The sequence below is a fragment of the Lemur catta genome, chromosome 1 (genome assembly GCF_020740605.2).
Source record: "Lemur catta isolate mLemCat1 chromosome 1, mLemCat1.pri, whole genome shotgun sequence".
NCBI classification, from domain to species: Eukaryota; Metazoa; Chordata; class Mammalia; order Primates; family Lemuridae; genus Lemur; species Lemur catta.
This window is the reverse complement of record NC_059128.1, coordinates 123,058,239-123,076,034: the sequence shown is the minus strand read 5'-3', so window position 1 is coordinate 123,076,034 and position 17,796 is coordinate 123,058,239. Positions and strand designations below refer to the sequence as shown.

Below are 17,796 nucleotides of genomic sequence, written 5' to 3'. Positions count from 1 at the left end.
CTGCTACTACTGGAAATCCTGAATCCAAAGCTCCTGTTGAATTTGCTACTTTGTGCATCTCCTATTAACAAAAAAAATGGAAATACCTGTATTTGTCCCTTCTGTGAGTGGAGAAACTACCTGGGGTCCCACAGCTGGGAATGCTGAGCACCAGCTGTCACCCTCTGTTCTCAGAGAACGGTGACTGGCAAAGAGGAGAATGAAGTGGAACTTACACCTGGCGTTCTAGGTCGTGATCCACTCTGGAAAACCTTGTTTGTCATTTTCTTTTTTCGTTACTCTACTGCGATCTCACATCACTCCTCCTTCCACTTAGCAAGTTGCATCATTAGCGTCCAGAATGCGGTTATGGAGGTTTCGTGCAGAGCTGAGGCTGACGCTGGACCCTGGAGAAGTTGCCATTGGTGGATGATGGTTTGGGCAGGGCCTCCATGGACACCAGACAGCTATGGGTCAGCTCAGGAAGACAGACCAGGGCACCCTCTGGAATGAAGCTCTTCTGTGACACTTTGCTGTGGTGCAGACTAGGAAGAGAAGGGGCTCCTGCCGGCCGGGCGCTTGGAGTTATTTCTGATTTGCATTCTCTCACCTCCTGAAGCGAGGTCTGAGTCTAAAAACCGTCTCCCGTGCCTCACGCTCTCGAGGCTTTCGTTCATGGTCTGTGTCTGTGCACTGATAGCGCTATCTCCAGGAGAGCAGGGTGCTGGGCCTCCTGCAGTCCTGCCTCAGTTTTTGTCACTGCCAGCAGGTAGGTCCTCTGACACGTGCCGCAGGGGGCAGGGCCCAGCACTGTGGAAAACACTGGTCTCAGGCGCCACTCTCAAAAGACGCTGCCGCTACCTGCTCCTCCTCGCAGCTGCTTCTAGTGTGGAACTGGAATCATTTTCATCTTTCGGTCCCCAGACCCCCAGATATCTGTGCTCCCCACCTTGCTCTAGCAGCTTTGAGCTGTTAATGGATGATTAACTCATTCTCATTTTTCATTTTGTTCTGCTCTCACTGACAGGTGGCAATTCCTGTTTACTGAATTAAATAAAATATGCCACTCAAAATACTAGCTGCAATGCGTACTAGCAAAAAATTCAAATGTGTGCGAGATTTTAAACGCAATTTTGTCTGTGAGCGTGTGCCTTTGCACGCTTGACACCTGGGTGTATGTGCAGAACAGTTCTTCGCAGTTTTTCCATATGAGCAACTTTTAGCGAATTAACCGTTAATTTTAATGAGATGGAGAAGTTAATAGCCATTCTTAATGTTTTATAATTAGGACCTGTTATATAACTAGAGCTGGAGAGCCACATGGTGAAACTGATTTTACTGTGCTGGACTTCACTTCACTTTGGTAGCAGGAAGCACTCTTTAGTCTAATTGACTCTTAGATGTTGTAGGGAAATAAAGCCTCTCATTATATATTATCCTGTGCTTAGGGATAAATAAAGCACGTCATTATATATTACCATGTGCTTAGGGATACAGTCCAAGAGCAGCTCCTGGCCTTTATGAAAACTTAGGGTGACTTACTACTTCCTGGTCATACAAATCTCTGCCAGCCGGTTGACATACCAAAGCCTGGTCTCCTACATGTGAAGTTGTCCCCTCTTTGTTCTGGTCTCTGTCCTCTCCCAGTGGAGGGAGCCTCTCCCCTGTGGGCAGCTGGTTCAGCCCAAGACCCCACAAAATAAATCCTCTGTTTGTTTCTGAGGACAAGGCTTTTAAGTACCTTATGTCAATCCACACAGATTGATGCCACACAGATTGTTTCTATGATGCCCCCCGATCTTTGTTCCTAAAATTTCTGACCTTTGAAGGACAAAAACAACAAACTGTCTTTTCCACAATGATGAAAAATAGCACTGACATAAATAAAGAATTTTAGACTCTTAGAACCAGAAGTAACCCTAGAGATTATTTAGTTAAAAAAATCTATTTTATACATGGGAACAACTACAGATTTAAAAAGCAACTTGATCGAGACCACACGGCGACTGTTAGCAGACTGAGACCATCGCCGTCACATATCTGTCTCCTCCACATTCCCTGAGCCCAGCAGAGTTCCCCCCGCCGCGCTGTGCTCTGGTGCTGTCAGCGCTATTTTTCATCACGTGGAAAGGAGAGTTTGCTGGTTTTGCCCTTTGAAGGTCAGAGATTTTAGGAAGGAAGGTCAGCGTGTTATCGAGACATATAGAAACATACATATGGAAACATCCATCCTTATGGATTTGCATAAGGTCCTTAGAAAGCCTTGTCCTCATAAGGAAAACAGAAACCTGTAGTGTGGGATGATTCGGACTCATTAGGCATCCTTGCATCTGTCCACACTCCATGGGTCAATTTCAGCTCTAAGGTGGTTTAGCTAATTATTCAAGAAAATTCTATTGAGCCTTCTGTGTGCCAGGCACTGTGCCCCTACTTGGGCCTGTGATTAACAAAAAGTGTGGGAGACAACTGCAACACAAGGGGGTAACTGGTTCTCAAGGCCAAGGTTGGATGCCATGGAGTACTGAGCATGGGGTATTGATCTTCACTCTTGGCGAAGTGGTCATGGTTGAACCAAGTCCTCAGGGAGGAGGTGGGTTTGCGAGGCATGGAGGGGAGGCTGCCCCCGGCAGGAATGGACAGGTGCCCAGTGCAGACCTGGGAGGGGCAGGATGGGAGGAAGTGGAGAGGTGAGTGGGGTCATTTGTGGAGTAGCTCAGGTGACTGGACCAGGCACTCGGCCTTTGCCGTGTGGACAGGGGGCAGTGCCTGGGGGATTTTAAAGCAAGGATGATGGATTACGCACTTTCAAAGCACTGCTCTGGAGGAACATGCAGCGTTAGTCTGAAGGATAACCAATGACCCACAGGGAGGACAGCCAAGAGGTGGGTGCAGCCACCAGGCCCGAGGTGGCCTCTGGCTCCAGGGTGGGCTTTGTCCAGGACCTGGTCCTGAGTGGCACCTCATTAGATAGTCTGGAAGATAGTGATGACAGGATGGTCACATTTCTGGAGGAGGGATCATAAATGAGTTTGATGAGCAAAAGGGAGAGGCAGGGGGCGGGATGGGGGGAAGAGAGGTGAGAAGGAGCGTGCAGGCCAGAGAGCACGTGTCCCTGGAACAACGGCTGGAAACCAACAAGATGAAATTTGAGAAAGGCCTGTATTTAGAGGGGAAAATCAGTGCACAGGTTCAGACTGGGGAAGCCTGATTTGACAGCAGTTCCTGGGAAACAGACCTTGGAGTTTTAGTTGACAGCAAGATCTTTATACAACTGCCAAAGTGACTAGAACAGCCTTGGGGGATGCCAATGAAAGTGAGCTGCCAACAGCACAGGTAGGCATCGGTCTCCCTGTGTCCTGCGGCAGCCAGATTACCTCTGGCACCTCACTGTAGCAGGACATCTAACAAAGGAGAGCATGTCCAGAGGGGGCCGCCTTCCCACCTTCTCTGCTTTCCTGACCTTTCCAGGCTTTATGGACTTTTCTCTGTCTTAGTAGAAACTGGAATCATTTTTGGAGGCTCGTACACGTTCTCCGGTGTTCAGACTCTCAGACCAGTCTGTTCTTATTATCAGATTGTCATTTTCCCAGAGACATTAGAAAGCTGAGGCTTGGCTTGGCGGAGGGAGCCCCGGTGCTACCAGCCTGGCTCTGGCTGGTGATGCTTCTGCTGAAGGGCAAAGAGGAGAAAGGTCATGAACCAAAAGGGGTGTCCCCCAGAGGCAGCTTCACCTGTACCCCATTTCTTAGGAGGAAGGATATTCAAAGGCCCAACACCCTAGGGCAAGGCTGTCATACCCAGAAGAGGATTTTAGCAATGTTATTGGGATTCCCTCCAGACATGGGATGGAGAATTTGGTACTATGCCAGTCTATAAGTGAGGGTGACTGCAATGACAGCATTGCTTCAGTAGAACCCTCAAGGGAAACGCAGGTACCTTGCCCTGGTCATTTTCGTATCTCCTGCCCTGCTAGTGGCCATATCCAGCCATACCAAGTGACCCAGAAAATCATTTTTGAATGACTGTTCTGCTGTTTTCTGTGTTTCTTAAAGTGCCACCAAACTCTAGCAGTGCTATTTGATAGCCAATCTGCAAACTATGTGTCAGCTATGACCTGTAAGAGCCTGAGACTTGCACCTGAGTGTAAAGCGTAGCTTGTTTCCTTCCTGAGAAAGTCAGGCTACGAAGAAAATGTCAGCTGAGCTCAACGGCGGGCTCAGTGACCTTGCTGATTTCCTGTCTGGTGCAAGCCTTTCATCTAACCGGGGGCCAGAGACACCGATCAGCAGAACATGCAGTGAGAGCCTGGTTTCTATGACAAGGCTCTTCCTACTCTGAGACTGGAGTTCTTGTCTATGGTCTGGAGTCAGTGTTTTCATAAATATTATTGAACTGTCAGTGCGTGTTGCGATAAGTGAGCAGAAATTCACTGGCTGCTCCTGAAGCCTTGTGGACTTGATCCCCAGCCCTGAAAAGCAGGTTCTAGGCTGGTCTCTGGACTATAGCCATCACAGCCCTGGCTCACCTTCTTCTAAGAGTGGTGGTTTGAATCAGGAGACGTGGAAATTCAAGTACAGTGAGGAGGCAGAAATGTGGTCCACCGTGGTCCACTTAGGATGGCCTAGTGTAGCACCATCCTCAGATTCCAGAAGTTTCTGACAGTTCTCTCTATCTGCACATACCTTCTGCTGTTCTTTGTGGGCCAAGGTTACAGCATTTAGACATTCTGCACTGAGGTCAGCTCAGACAAAGACTGGGAGAAATGGGTTATCTTACATTTATCTTGCTTCTTCCCCCAGAAAATGCTTCATTTCCACCTTTTAAATCCTCAAGAAATCCTCACTCTATAATCCAACAATGACACATGTTTTACTGGAGGTATAATTTGACATCACATACCCAGATGTTAAGGATGCAGGCTGGAGAGTAAACGTATGACCAGTGCCCCAGTCAAGATATAAAATATTTCCATCATCCCTGGTGATTTTGTCACCAACTGTTTTCAAGAACCTGACGTAGCCGCCGTAGCCTGACAGTATCCTGTGTTCAACTCACTGTGTTGGCCGGGCGCAGTGGCTCACGCCTGTAATCCTAGCTCTGGGAGGCCGAGGTGGGTGGATCACTCGAGGTCAGGAGTTCGAGACCAGCCTGAACAAGAGTGAGACCCCGTCTCTACTAAAAAAATAGAAAGAAGTTATCTGGCCAACTAAAATATATATATACAAAAAATTAGCCGGGCATGGTGGCGCATGCCTGTAGTCCCAGCTACTAGGGAGGCTGAGGCAGTAGGATCGCTTGAGGCCAGAAGTCTGAGGTTGCTGTGAGCTAGGCTGATGCCACGGCACTCACTCTAGCCCGGGCAACAGAGCGAGACTCTATTTCCAAAAAAAAAAAAAAAACTCACTGTGTTGTATAAAGCAAATCTTCTCCCACTGTTAGTTTTTAAATCATGCCTTAATTATTTATGAAAAATAGTTAAGCATAACACTAAAGAACATTTCCTAAAATAACAGCATCTATATAAGATTTAAAGAAATAAAGAGAAAAGAAAAAGAATCACCACTATTTAGATATGATCTCTTTTTTGTTGATATTTTTAAAAACTTACTGGCCATTATCCTACTCCAAAACAATGCCCTCTGGGCCCCAGACGTAACTTCTGTGCTTTGATGAAGTGGTATGTTTTAGAACCAGAGCTTAGGCGTCCCTTAGCCAGCCCAGTCAATGTTATAATCTGGCCATACTCCACGGTGGGAAAGTCAGTCCAAAACTTCCACTGCCTGACTCCTTTGATTTTTAGTCTACGTTGGAGAAACCAAAGAGGGAAGGTAATTGGGTTTTGCAGGGTTTAAAGGTAACTGGGCAACTCTGCTGGAGTTGGGATAGAAAGAGACCAACGTCCGGTCAGGGTTGTAGATGTGACCAGGGAGTCCATGGCATCTTCCTTGCTCAACTTCAGAGCCTGTGAACACCAGCTCCCACCCCCACCATTTCCCACTCAAGCACGAAGCAGTCTCCTTCCAGGACGTCCAAGCTCTAGCTCTGGGGCACCAGGAGACGTGGATGTGGGGTCTCGAAGCGCAGGCTGTGTGATCTTGGGCATCAATAGCCTTTTTTTTTCCCGCACCTCAGTTTGTTCATCTATAAAATGAGAATAAGAATACCTTGCAGAGCTGTTGTAGAGATTATTATCCAACATCCATCCATTCTACCAACAGTTGAGACCTGCTGTTTGCCACACTTTGCTCCAGCTGCCAAGCTGAAAGCGACATGAGGTGGGCCGGCCCAGAAGCAGGTAGAACAGTCAGGAGGTCCTCCCAGGAGCGCAGGTGACAGGTGCTGGTGGCTTGAACTGGGATGACCGTGGCACTGGTGGGGAAAGAGATTTCAGCCGGAAGGCAGCTATGATAACAGAATTTGCCAGCAACTTAGATGTGGGCCATGAAAGAAACAGGAGGCCCGGGCGAGTCTCAGTGTTTTGGCACTAGAAGCAGGGATTTGCCGGTTGCTAAGACACAAAGGACTCCCGGACAAGTCGGGTTTGGAGGACAATCAAGAGTTCATTTTGGGGGCATGTGAGATGTCCAAATGGCAATGTCAGGAGAGCCCTGGGCACTCTGTAGCCAGTGGGGAGGGGCAGAGGGCAGCTACCAGCGCTGCTGCTCCGACTGAGGAGGGGCCGTGTCCTGCGAGGTCACAGCTCCGCGGTGCCGGGACAGCCTCGTGCGCAGTCAGCGTTTAATTAAATCTAGTCTCTCCTCCACCCCCTCGCTGTTCTGTTTTTGATGGCAGAAAACCTCACCCAAACACATGCCTTAGCCAACTTCAAGGATCCTGAAAGCCTTATTTGGAGAAATACTGTTCTAAATCACTCCTTTAGATTGTCTTAAGACAAACCCAGACACTCCTGGTGGGGCTGAACTCACCCTCCTTAAAATACATGACTTCCGAATTGGAGCTCTATGTGTATCGTGTCTTTGAGACATAAAAACAGAAGCTCATAAACTTTCAGCACTGCTGATTGCGCAGGAGGAAGGAGGGAAAGCATTTGATGAGTTCACATACATTTGTTTATTTCATGTTACAGATATTTGTGTTTATTACACAGACACTCCTTGACTAACAAGGGGATTACATGCTAATAAACCTATCGTAAGTTGAAAATATCATAAGGCAAAGAAAGAAGATACTGTGAGTGGAAACTACATTGAACAGCCCTGGTCTGCCAGGCGCCATGGCTCAGCCTTGCCCTCCCTAACGGTGCTCGGAAGGCTCACACGGCCGGCCGGCAGTTGGACCGTCACCTGGCAACACAGCACATTCTAGAGCGTTGGTTGTTTACTTTCGTGATCGTGTAGCTGGTGGAGAGCTGCTGCTCTCCACCTCTGCCAGCATCATGAGAATATATCCAATATCGAAAGCCGAGGAAAAGAGTGAAATTCAAAATGTGAGGTACGGGTTCTACTGAATGTCTGTCACCCATAATTAAGTCGAGAGATCCCAAATCGGACCCTGGTTAAGTCAGGGACACGCTGCACGTGCAGTGTCAAGCTTTGGGCGCTCACTGCCCTGAGAGGTTATGTGGTTTTGGCAAGTTCTGTGTCTCAGCTGTAGGGAATAAGGGAGCCTGGCAAGTCCCCTGTGTCTGTGTAGAGTTTCCCTTTTACAAATGCTGACCTAACTGCCATAAGCCCCTCGTAATCGTTTACGGTGATGCTGACCAAGATTTATTCCCGGCAGTGAAGGTCATGTTCAGAAAGTTGTGTAGTACTTCATAGTCTTCACAGTCTACAAGGCACTCTATTTACACGAAAAGCACCTGGGCCTTTGAAATAGCCGGATGAGGCAGGCATAGCGTTGTATCAATTTGATGCTGTTTTCAAAAGCAAGCGCCTGTTATATGTCCCCTCCCACTCAGGTGACACGCTGAGCTCTTCCTGTGTCCAAATGAAAGCTGAGACATTGGACCCCTGATGGTTGGGAAAAAAATAACTTGAAATACATCTTAATTTTTCATTTGCTGTGGGCAAAATTGCTGTAAGATTGGGTATCGGGAAATGAGTGATAGTTTTGGGTGTAGAAAGATTGGGAAAGTTTTACTGGAGAAAAATAGATCAAGCCTAGAATGAGACAGATTTCAGTGGTTACAGCAAGATGTACAATAGCGATGGGAGGGTCTTGCCTGTCCCCTGGAACCAAAGCTTTTGAATTAAAATGTTTTTAGAAAATTAATTTAATTATGATTCTCATTCTTTTTTGGAAACTGCTTTGAGCGGAAATGTATTTCCAGCCTGGTATTGAATGAAGAACTCTTGCAGATAGGTTCATAAGATTTTGAGCTGGTAAATATTCTAACTAGCCTGTAGAATTTCATTTTTTTTGTTTCTACATTGTAGGAGGAAACAGGTCAGTCATTTGAGTATCTCCCCCGGGACTCGCTTTACATTGTGACCTCAGGGTTGTCCTTGCCCGTGATTCTTCTCTAAAGTGTCTTCAGCCAGACGTAATTACTTTGTCATACTCTACTTTGCATTATATTCAATTGTGTGCTGAGGAATGAATGCGTAAGTCACATGTTATCATGCCTGCCACGGTGCAAGGTTTTTAATGGCTGGGTTGATTTCTGATTTACCTTTTTCATTTCTTCGGGCTTAGCTCATTTCTCTGCACACAGTAGGAGCCCAAAAACCATCTGCCAAGTGGACCTGGGTCAGTGCTTGTCAGTGTTGTGTTTCACACTATCAGTGGTAAATGTGAAAGGGAAATGTATAGTAGCCACTAAAGATAAGATCTCATTGATCTCACTGAATTTCTTTTTTATTTCTTCTTGTTTCTTTATTTGGTATGTGTTGTTTTACATGGATTCTCTTTTTATATTTGGCTGTTTACCAATATACCACAACAACACTTACAGAAATTAAGTTGCCTTATATTTTCAGCCCAGCTTCTTACAAGAGAATTGTCTGGTATTTGTGGGTGAAGTGTGACTATCACAGACTATTTTCTAATAATTTAAAATTACTTGGAAAAATAGGTTATTGGGTGGCCTTAGATATATTTGTTTCTGTCTCTTAATGTTAGCAGTGAGCCAAGTGGCTGGGAGGTTTTATGAAGGGACTGTAAACCCTATGGGCAAACGGGCTTATGTAGTTTCAAAAGCCAGGATTCTCCTTAATAAAAAATCAACCTTTAGGCTTTACATTATAATAAAGTCAGTGTGTATGTTGACATTTTAATAGAGATTATCTGAAGTTTTGTTTTTTGTACACAGTATTACGGGGAAACCCAAACATGAGTGGTTTCTCCAGAAAGATTCCGAAGGGGACACATCTTCCCTTATCAACTGGCCCTCCAGGTATCGCCAGCTGGGGCTCTGTGGCTGATGTTCAGTGGATGCTGCCCCTTCTCCTCCGGCCTGTCTTGCCATCCCTCACGCCAGCTAACACTCACTCTCCTCCTGCCTTCTGTTTAACGACGGTTCATTTGAAAATCACGTGTTCCAAAAGGGGCTGCTGCAAGTTACTCTCTAATCACTTGCATTTCTCCTGCACATGCCCTGATCTGTGCTAATGGTCTCTCTCCTTCCTCCTGTGCTGCTCTCTCATTCTGACTGAGGGTCCCTTTGCTGCACCCGCTGTTTTCCCCTTTCCTGGCTCACATAGAACTGGCCAGTGGGGGGGCAGTAGTGAGGACCTCGGCAGCTCTCAGCCGCTCTGCTCTTGGGCCAGACCGGCCAGCGTCCCCTCTGGCCACTTCCCTCCTTCCAGCCTCCTTGTTTTCAAGTTTCCTCATCTCCAAACCATAGTTAATGTGCAACAGTTAAATTTAGGGCATGTGGTTTTAAAAGCAGAAAAAAACCCTATCATTTCATTTTTAAGATTGGGGGCAGGGAGAGGCGGAAGAAGCAAGAATGAGCAAGTCCCGGGAAGGACAAAGCGCCCATATAGTGAGTTTCCAACAGGCACTTTGTTCTCGGGAGGACAACATGCAGATTGTCTCTGACTAGAAGCGCACATTCCACAGGGGCACTCGAACCGCACTGCAGTCTTCTTTTCATTAACAGACGTTATAAATGTGCAAACCTCCACCACTGGCTAGTCTCTGGGAAAAATGACAATTCAGAATGCCGTCTGTCCCTGAACTGTTCATCGTCATCACCTTTTATGTGTGTCTTTGATTGTTCTTTAATGAAGTACACATAGATACCCTGCCTCTTATGTTTAAAAACATGTAGGAGTTTATATCAAATTTGGCAGGGTGTTAAAGAAGCTGTTTTTTTCTCATAAAGTATATATCATAAGTAGTTACTTTTGCTGACTAATCTTAAGTAAATAAAAGCCCTGCATTTCTCTAGGAAATCACTTTTCCTGCTCCAAAAGCACTCTTTACTTTTTAAAGGTTACCTCAATCGGTAATCCATCCTCAAACAGTTCGAACGGTTTCTCCCTTATCACTACATGGTATTTCAAAGAGTGAAAATCAGAACTGGCTAACCCTATCACATGTTTACTCTGTGCCAGGTACTAAGCCATGTGCTCTGCAAACATCGAGTGACATCATGTCACTTTTATGTCCGTTTAAAAGGCAAAGCAACTGAGGCCTAAGGAGGACAGCTAGAGCTGGCTGAGCTGGGATCTGGACAGGGGACCCACAGCCAGAGCTTTCGGATATTTTGCTTCTGCAGCTTTTGAAAAGAATTTCAGTTTTGCTCTCAGATATTTAAATAACTCTGGAAACAACTGGAACAATCTCTCATTAGTTTAGTTCTCAACTAAGGACATAACAGCAATTCCAGAGGGGAAAAAATGTTCACTTTATTAATTCTTTCAACAAATGTCTTTTCTCTAACATTCTTTTAGTGCTATACTTGTTAGTAATGATATGCAAATGGGCCACATGTCTTATGAATGAATGGATGTAATTTGCATTGCATGCAAAAGCTTGTGAGCGTTTAGTCCGTGCTTCAAAAGAGAGGTGGTCGTTTGTTGTATCTTGAGCTCGATAGAAAGTGCAAATAATCATGAATGCTCTTACATTTCCAGGAGACAGTGAGATTGCAACCTTTGGTCAATAGGTCTCCCTGCAAACTTCCCCCACGGTCCCTGTACCAGGCCTGTGCATGCAGAAGGCTGACTGATTCAAGGCTCCAGCCTCGTTGTGCATGCTGGTGGTGCATATTAATAAATTTTTATGTAGCTGCTGGGCATTTATTTGGTCAGAATGGATCCACTCTCCCCCAGGATAGCATCTAATCCCTCTCAGCTTTCCAGGGGGTAGAGTTGATCTTGCACCCCATGGGCATACATATGCAAATTTGCAAACTCAGCTCAAAATCCTTCATCTGGCAAGTAGTGGGTTTCTGACATTAGACAGCAAAATAAATGCTTTTTCACAAGTTGTTCTCTCGTTGAGTTGGTTTCCACTCACTGAGAGTCTGTGACCCTTGCATGCTTTCTTCCTGTTAAGTCACTGCACTTTACAACTTAAACCCTTTTTCTTTCTTAAAGAGTTAAGGTTAGAGAAAAATTGGTGAGAGAGGAGAGTGCTCGCGGCAGCCCTGAACTTGCCTCAGAGCCCTCAACTCAGAGGAGACGTCAGCCAGCGCCGGTGCACGGCCTGTCCTTTCAGTCGGAACACTCGGCCTTTGACAGGGTCCCCAGCAAGGCGGCGAGCTCTTCACGGCAGCCAAGCTGTGGCTACGTCCAACCCACCGACTCTGGTCACACCGCCAAGCTGGTGACCACAGAAAGCCCAGAAAATGTATCCGAGTGCAGCTGGGGGGAATCAGCCCCCCAGGATGTCACAGAACCTCTGACCTTGAAGGTGGCAGGTGAGAGAAGGTACGTGCCAGCCCTCCACATCTGTGAACCCAAAGCAGAGGGAGACATGCTCGTCGCTGAAGCTCCTGAGAAAAGCAGGAAAACCGTTTTGGCTTTGGAGGATGATGGGTTCACAAGAAGCCACGAAGACCCTTCTGGAAAGGAGGACTTTGGTCAGCCGGCTGTTAGCACAGTCACCTTGGAACGTGAGAAGGAACGAGAAGGTGCGGCACACCCAGCTCAATCTCGGCCTGCAGAGAGAATGGGCAGGAGCGAAATGGTTTTGTATGTTCAGAATGAGCCTGTGTCCCGCAATGCCACACTGACCACCGGTCCCAAAAAGAAGCGCAAGGTCCTCACCCGCTCACTGTCTGACTACACGGGGCCCCCTCTGCTCCAGGCCTCGAAGCGCAAGGACCCCGCTTCCACGCCAGAGCTGGGCCTGCAGGGCTCCAAGGCCGAAGGGCTGACTGGGGAAGTCGGCGTGCCAGACACAAAGGTCTCTGTCGCCCAGCTCCGAAGTATGTTTCTGGAGTCTGCCAACACCTGCAAGAGACCTGAACTGTAGGTGATGTTTCCGACACCCTCCTGATGTGTCACTTGCACGTTTCTGGCAGAGTTATCCACTTCTCGACTTGTGTCGTGTTCTGCATTGAATCATGTTAGCTTAGCTCACAAGCGTGTGCAGGGCAACTCTACTGGACTTGGCTCAAAACACTACCATTCTGCTTCTGCCTACTAATGGGGAGCTGGCGGATTGGGTTGCTGGAATGTTCCACCTCCTTCCGTGCATGGTAGAGGCATGCAGAGGGCTTTAGCAGTGTCTATGCCTTGACTCGTGGAGATGTATAAACCTTTGCTTTTGTTCCCTTTCTCTGTCTTCCGTTTCCCTTCCACATACTCCCTGCCCTGTGATCTCAAAGCCAATCGCGGGTGGAGAGGTCACCCGGCGGCGCTGGCAGTGTGGAGCGGGAGAGAGGGTCCCGGAAACCGAGGCGCTATTTCTCTCCTGGTGAAAGTAGGAAAACTTCTGAGAGATTTAGAACTCAACCTATAACCTCAGCAGAACGAAAGGAATCGGATAGGTAGGCGCGTGTGTGTGTAGTTTCCTCGTCTAGGAACGTAAAAGAAATGATGCAGGATTTGTATGATTTTTACCACAACTGGTGGCCCTGATTTTGTTTACACAGAACAATGTTGATTCCGTAATTCTTCCATCTAATCTATAGGGGATATTTATTTTTCTTATTTAAATGTATTTTTAAAGAATACCGGCCTTTACAATGGTATCACAGTACCTGCACAATTTTAAATTGCAACCAGATGGTAAGAAGTAAGAAACGTTATTTTTTTCATTTAATGTTTTCAATTTTTTTACATTCATGTTAAATTAGAATCCAAATTAAGTATCCACCAGATTTTACAGTGAAAATAACTAAGGAATTTGATATTCATTTTATAAATGTCTGCCCACTTGTTGTATTGGAGTTTTATATTTAATTGTCACATGCTGTTGCATTGTAATGGTAAGATTTGTCTGAAAATTTATCACCAGTCGTGTTTGCTAAGTTGTACTCGGTCCCTGTTTTCTCCATAAGGTGTGCACCTGGCTGGGATTGTGCACACACTCATGGTCCCTTTTACAGTTGTGCGTGTGTGTGTTCACAACTAGAACTTCTGCCAGGAGGATGTTCCTTAGGAGAGCTTCATTGTGCTTTTATTCTTACTTTTAATATGATGTTTTATTTGGATCTTCCACTCCCACCAGCTAATTTTCATTATTATTTGCCAATGTCTCTCCTAGATGTACTTCACATTCAGAAATGCCAATTATGGACGGTAAGTGTCTGTTTTCCTTTTTCCTTCTTCTTTGTCATCTCATCTAGATTAGATCTAAATGAGAAGAATTTTGGCTTTTTGAGAGAATAAGGTGAGGGAGTGTATCAATTCCTCCCTTTCTGCAGGTTTTCTTTCTGTGAATGTAATAAAACCTAGTTGAACTTTTCAGATGAGCTTTCCCCAGATCTTGAGAAGAGTTAGAGAATCATGGCATGAGCAAAATCAAAACAACTGAACTGAACCCAAGAAGCAGGTTTTTCTTGTTGCCGTTGCTATTTAAAAATAAGAGAAAGTCCCTCCACAAAATCTATTCTTCAATCTCAATGAGAGGAATAATTATAGTAGAAATCACCATCCGGGCAGTTTGACTTGAATTGCCATGGAAGTTGGTACCTTTCCACTGAGCAGAAAGAATGGGGCCCCCACAAAGGGAAAGTGTGGCCAGTTGTTGCTTTACTATGTTAATAGCACATCTGTGCTTGTAGTCGAAGGATTGCCAGGGCAGGCTTGGAAAGCTTCTTGGAGACTTGACTTACATTTGCTGATTATGTCGTTTTTTGTGTGTGGCTCTTCACAGATGAAGAAAAGGTGGATGAACGAGCCAAGCTGAGTGTCGCTGCCAAGAGGCTGCTTTTCAGGGTAAGGTGTGCTGCAGCGCAGGGTCAGAAGTGGTGACCCTGTGCATGGTGGCTCGCTCCTGCGATCCAGCTACTCAGGAGGGCGAGGCGGGAGGATCGCTGGAGGCCAGGAGTTTGAGACCAGCCTCGGCAACATAGTGAGACCTCCCGTGTCAAAAAAAGAGAGAAAGAGAGAGAGAGAGGGAGAGAGAGGAGGAAGAGGGAAAGAGGGAAGGGGGAAGGGGAAGGAAAGGAAAAGAAAGAAAGAAATTATAACCCTCCCAGAGGGAGACTCCCCGGCTCCAGCCTGCTCCATGTGCCTCTGGGCACTGTACCACCCTCCTCGTTCTGCCCCCCCGCCCCCGTTGTCTCCCAGTCTGTGACCGGTTCAGGCCGCCCGTTGGCACAACCTGAGTGTGTACTTCTGACGATGCTAGCCGGCTGTCACTGGAGCCCATCCTTTAGGTCCTATGAGAGAGCAGACTAGAGACTTTCTACTACCCTGATTCCCCTCCCTTGAATTTATAAGGATTCCACAATGTTCCTACTCCCAGGAAATGGAAAAATCCTTTGATGAGCAGAGTGTTCCAAAGCGGCGCTCAAGAAACGCGGCGGTGGAGCAGAGGCTGCGCCGTCTGCAGGACAGATCGCTCACCCAGCCCGTCACCACCGAGGAGGTGGTCATCGCAGCCACGTGAGTCCCTGTCAGGATTGCTCGGCCTTAGCTGTAATGTCTTCTTAAAAAAGTTAAAGAGTTTTAAATAAAAACAAAACACGGGAAGGTGGTGTAGCTAGAAGCCACAGGGAAGCTGGCATCTGAGGACCTTGTTCACTGCGGTCTGGCTGAGCTTTGCAGTGGGATGGGTCCACCCACCGTCTCTCCCAGAGAGACGTGAGAAGCATTTTGTCTAATTCGTTTTTGTCTGTGCACATTGGTTTTTCCAACTCTCTTTTACAATGGGAAATGTAAAAGATGAAGGTAGCTGGATCCATATGACGACCCCCGGCTTCCGCAGCGGTCCCTCCCAGCCAGCCTTGTCCTGCCTGTGTCCCCTTCACGCCCCTCGCTTCCCACACTGCTTCCGAGCAAACTCCAGACATCTGTCCTTTCATCTATCGATATTTCAGAATGTATCTCTTAGAAGATAAGGGTTTGTTTTGTTTTTAAATAATCACCAACAATTTTTTAAAAAAATGATTGGCTATTTGAAGGTTTTCCAAACTACAGGGAGTCAGGTTCCAACATGTCCTGGTGTATTCCCAATTGATTTCCCAGAGCAATTAATTCACTTGGAGATACTTGATTCAATCAAGGGAGCATCTTTATTAGTTTTGTAAAAATTGTTTTTTTGCCTGACTAGGACACACACACACACACACACACACCACCCTTCCTTTTTTTTTTTTAAAAAAAGGGGGCTCATCTCACTAGGGGCACCGCCTTCCCGAGAGGCCTGTGTGCCAAAGCCCACTCTGCGGACCTGCGGCTAAACCAGCGGCCTGCACCGTCTGTTTCCCCTCAATATCTCGGTGTATTTGCAGCTAAGTACATTCCTGCATTCATGAGGCACACTCAGAAAATCAGTTTGTTTTTTAACAATATATACATTGGAATGGCTAGTGTAAGATAAGCAGCCGTTCCCCATGGAGCAGAATGATGAACAGAAGGAAAAGGGGTCTCCCCTGAAGGCTCCAGGAAGCTTCCATGATGTGCTTCTCATGGATCATATAAGACGCTGAGTCTTTTAAAAATCAGATTGAGAACAACATTCTAAAACACAGGCATCATCTACTGATTTGTGGATGGCTAATATTAGCTTTTTTTCGTTATTTTTTTAAACCAGGACATGTATTCTAATGACAGAGTAGCTTCCTTCCGAGCTCAACACTTGCTCTTCCTCCGTTTGCTCTGGCGGCCTCTGTCTCTGACCTCCTGAGTTTATAATTGCTTTGCAAGTTCTTTTGTGATTTTTCCCCCCAAAGTAATTAGCACATAATTTTGTTAAAATTTTTGATTTAACGTTCCTGAATTGAAAACTATGCCGTTCCTTAATGCTTCTTTTCTTCTCTCTCCTTATGAATGTTTCTTCTTTGGCAATTGCTTTTAAAGTGAACCTATCCCTGCTTCGTGTTCTGGGGGCGTCCACCCTGTCATGGCGAGATGTCCTAGTCCCACTGTAGCTAGGAGCACTGTGCAGCCTGCCAGGTACCGGACAGCGTCGCTGCATGCGGCACCGCGGCCAAGGTGCCGGACAGCAGATGCGTCTGCAAGTCTTGAATGCCTTTCATTTGTCTGAGAACAAGTCAGTGCAGTGAGTTGCTCCCGGAATGTGTGGCATTGTGTTTTGTCAGAGTACAAGAGACTGATAACTTCACGTAAGCCTGCATGCAAAACATTACGTCTCTCCGCTTACGTCGTGTGTTGGAGCTGGCATCACACTAACTCACTTACCCATTTGTTTTGTTTGTTTTTCATAATAATGGTCATCCCTAAAAAATTTTCATTCTTCATCTGAAACACTGGCATTTCACAAAGATGAAGAGAAAAATGGGGTGTTCACAGGAATGTTGAAATCCTGATAAGACCCAGTTTTTATAAACACATACAGACAGAAACACATGTTAAAAAACAGTCCTCCCTGTTTCTAATTTATAGGGAGACAATGCTGGTATATTTTGGGGCTGGGAAAATAATGATTGATTGCGTCTGAATGTAGATGTTTGAGTGTTATGTTTTAAATTGTGGTGTTTTATGATTATGTCCTTAACCCATGTAAATATCCCCTTTATTTTACTGCTATGGGCCAAAACACCAGGGTGTCTATAATGACAGTTCAGGACTAAAGCTGTGTCTATAATGACAGTGCAGGACTATTGGCACAACCCAGAGGCAGGGCTATCCCCGGGGAAATAGGTCTCCTTCCCCTCCCAGGTAGTTGCACCGAGCCCAGGAGGACTCTGAGGCTCAGGTTGACTTTGTCGGCAGCCTCATTAGATACCTGGGACCCTGCTCTCTGGTCTAGGACAGCTTGTGAATTGCTGATTAATTGGGGTCAAGGCAGAGTATACTTCTTGCTAGATCTGAGAATTGGATTTGCCAGTGGCAGAAAGTAGCCTTAAAAACCTTTCAAGATTCACAGGGACCACATAGACTGGAAGCCTTCCTTCTCTTCTAGCTGGAAGTTGGAGGGATTCATAATTGCCTGAAATTGTCTTCATTTTCCTGGTTACTGGGAATTACAGCTTTAAGTGCCTTTTAAAAAACTGGTGGAAACCTGGGAGAGAACATGCTACACTGAAAGAATCTTTAAAATTAAACCATTTGTGTTGAGCGAGTGAAAATCAAAACCCTGTGTTGTAGATTGTTATTGGCAGGTGAATATTTTGTTTCCTAATTACTTAAAATGAAAAGCCCACCTTCTGAACCACGTCTTTAGTTGATGTCTGAATATGCCTTACCACTACTTTTAGCCTATTTATAATATTATGATACTGACAATATGACTTCTCTGTGTGAGATAAGGTATATCCAAGCGGACATC

General features: G+C 46.0%; 1 protein-coding gene across 11 annotated transcripts in view; it reads left to right on the top strand.

Moving 5' to 3' along the window:
- Positions 1–17,796, top strand: part of SVIL (supervillin) — a 137,772-nt gene that overhangs the window by 68,638 nt on the left and 51,338 nt on the right. For 5 of the 11 annotated variants that reach the window (XM_045532836.1, XM_045532843.1, XM_045532822.1 and 2 more), the window contains exons 7-13: positions 9,251–9,334; positions 11,487–12,362; positions 12,722–12,883; positions 13,603–13,637; positions 14,215–14,276; positions 14,809–14,948; positions 16,365–16,460. In XM_045532836.1, the coding sequence (XP_045388792.1) occupies positions 9,251–9,334; positions 11,487–12,362; positions 12,722–12,883; positions 13,603–13,637; positions 14,215–14,276; positions 14,809–14,948; positions 16,365–16,460 (1,455 nt within the window). The remainder of the gene's footprint in view (positions 1–9,250; positions 9,335–11,486; positions 12,363–12,721; positions 12,884–13,602; positions 13,638–14,214; positions 14,277–14,808; positions 14,949–16,364; positions 16,461–17,796) is intronic. The other 6 variants (XM_045532861.1, XM_045532853.1, XM_045532894.1 and 3 more) reach the window with 4 other exon arrangements.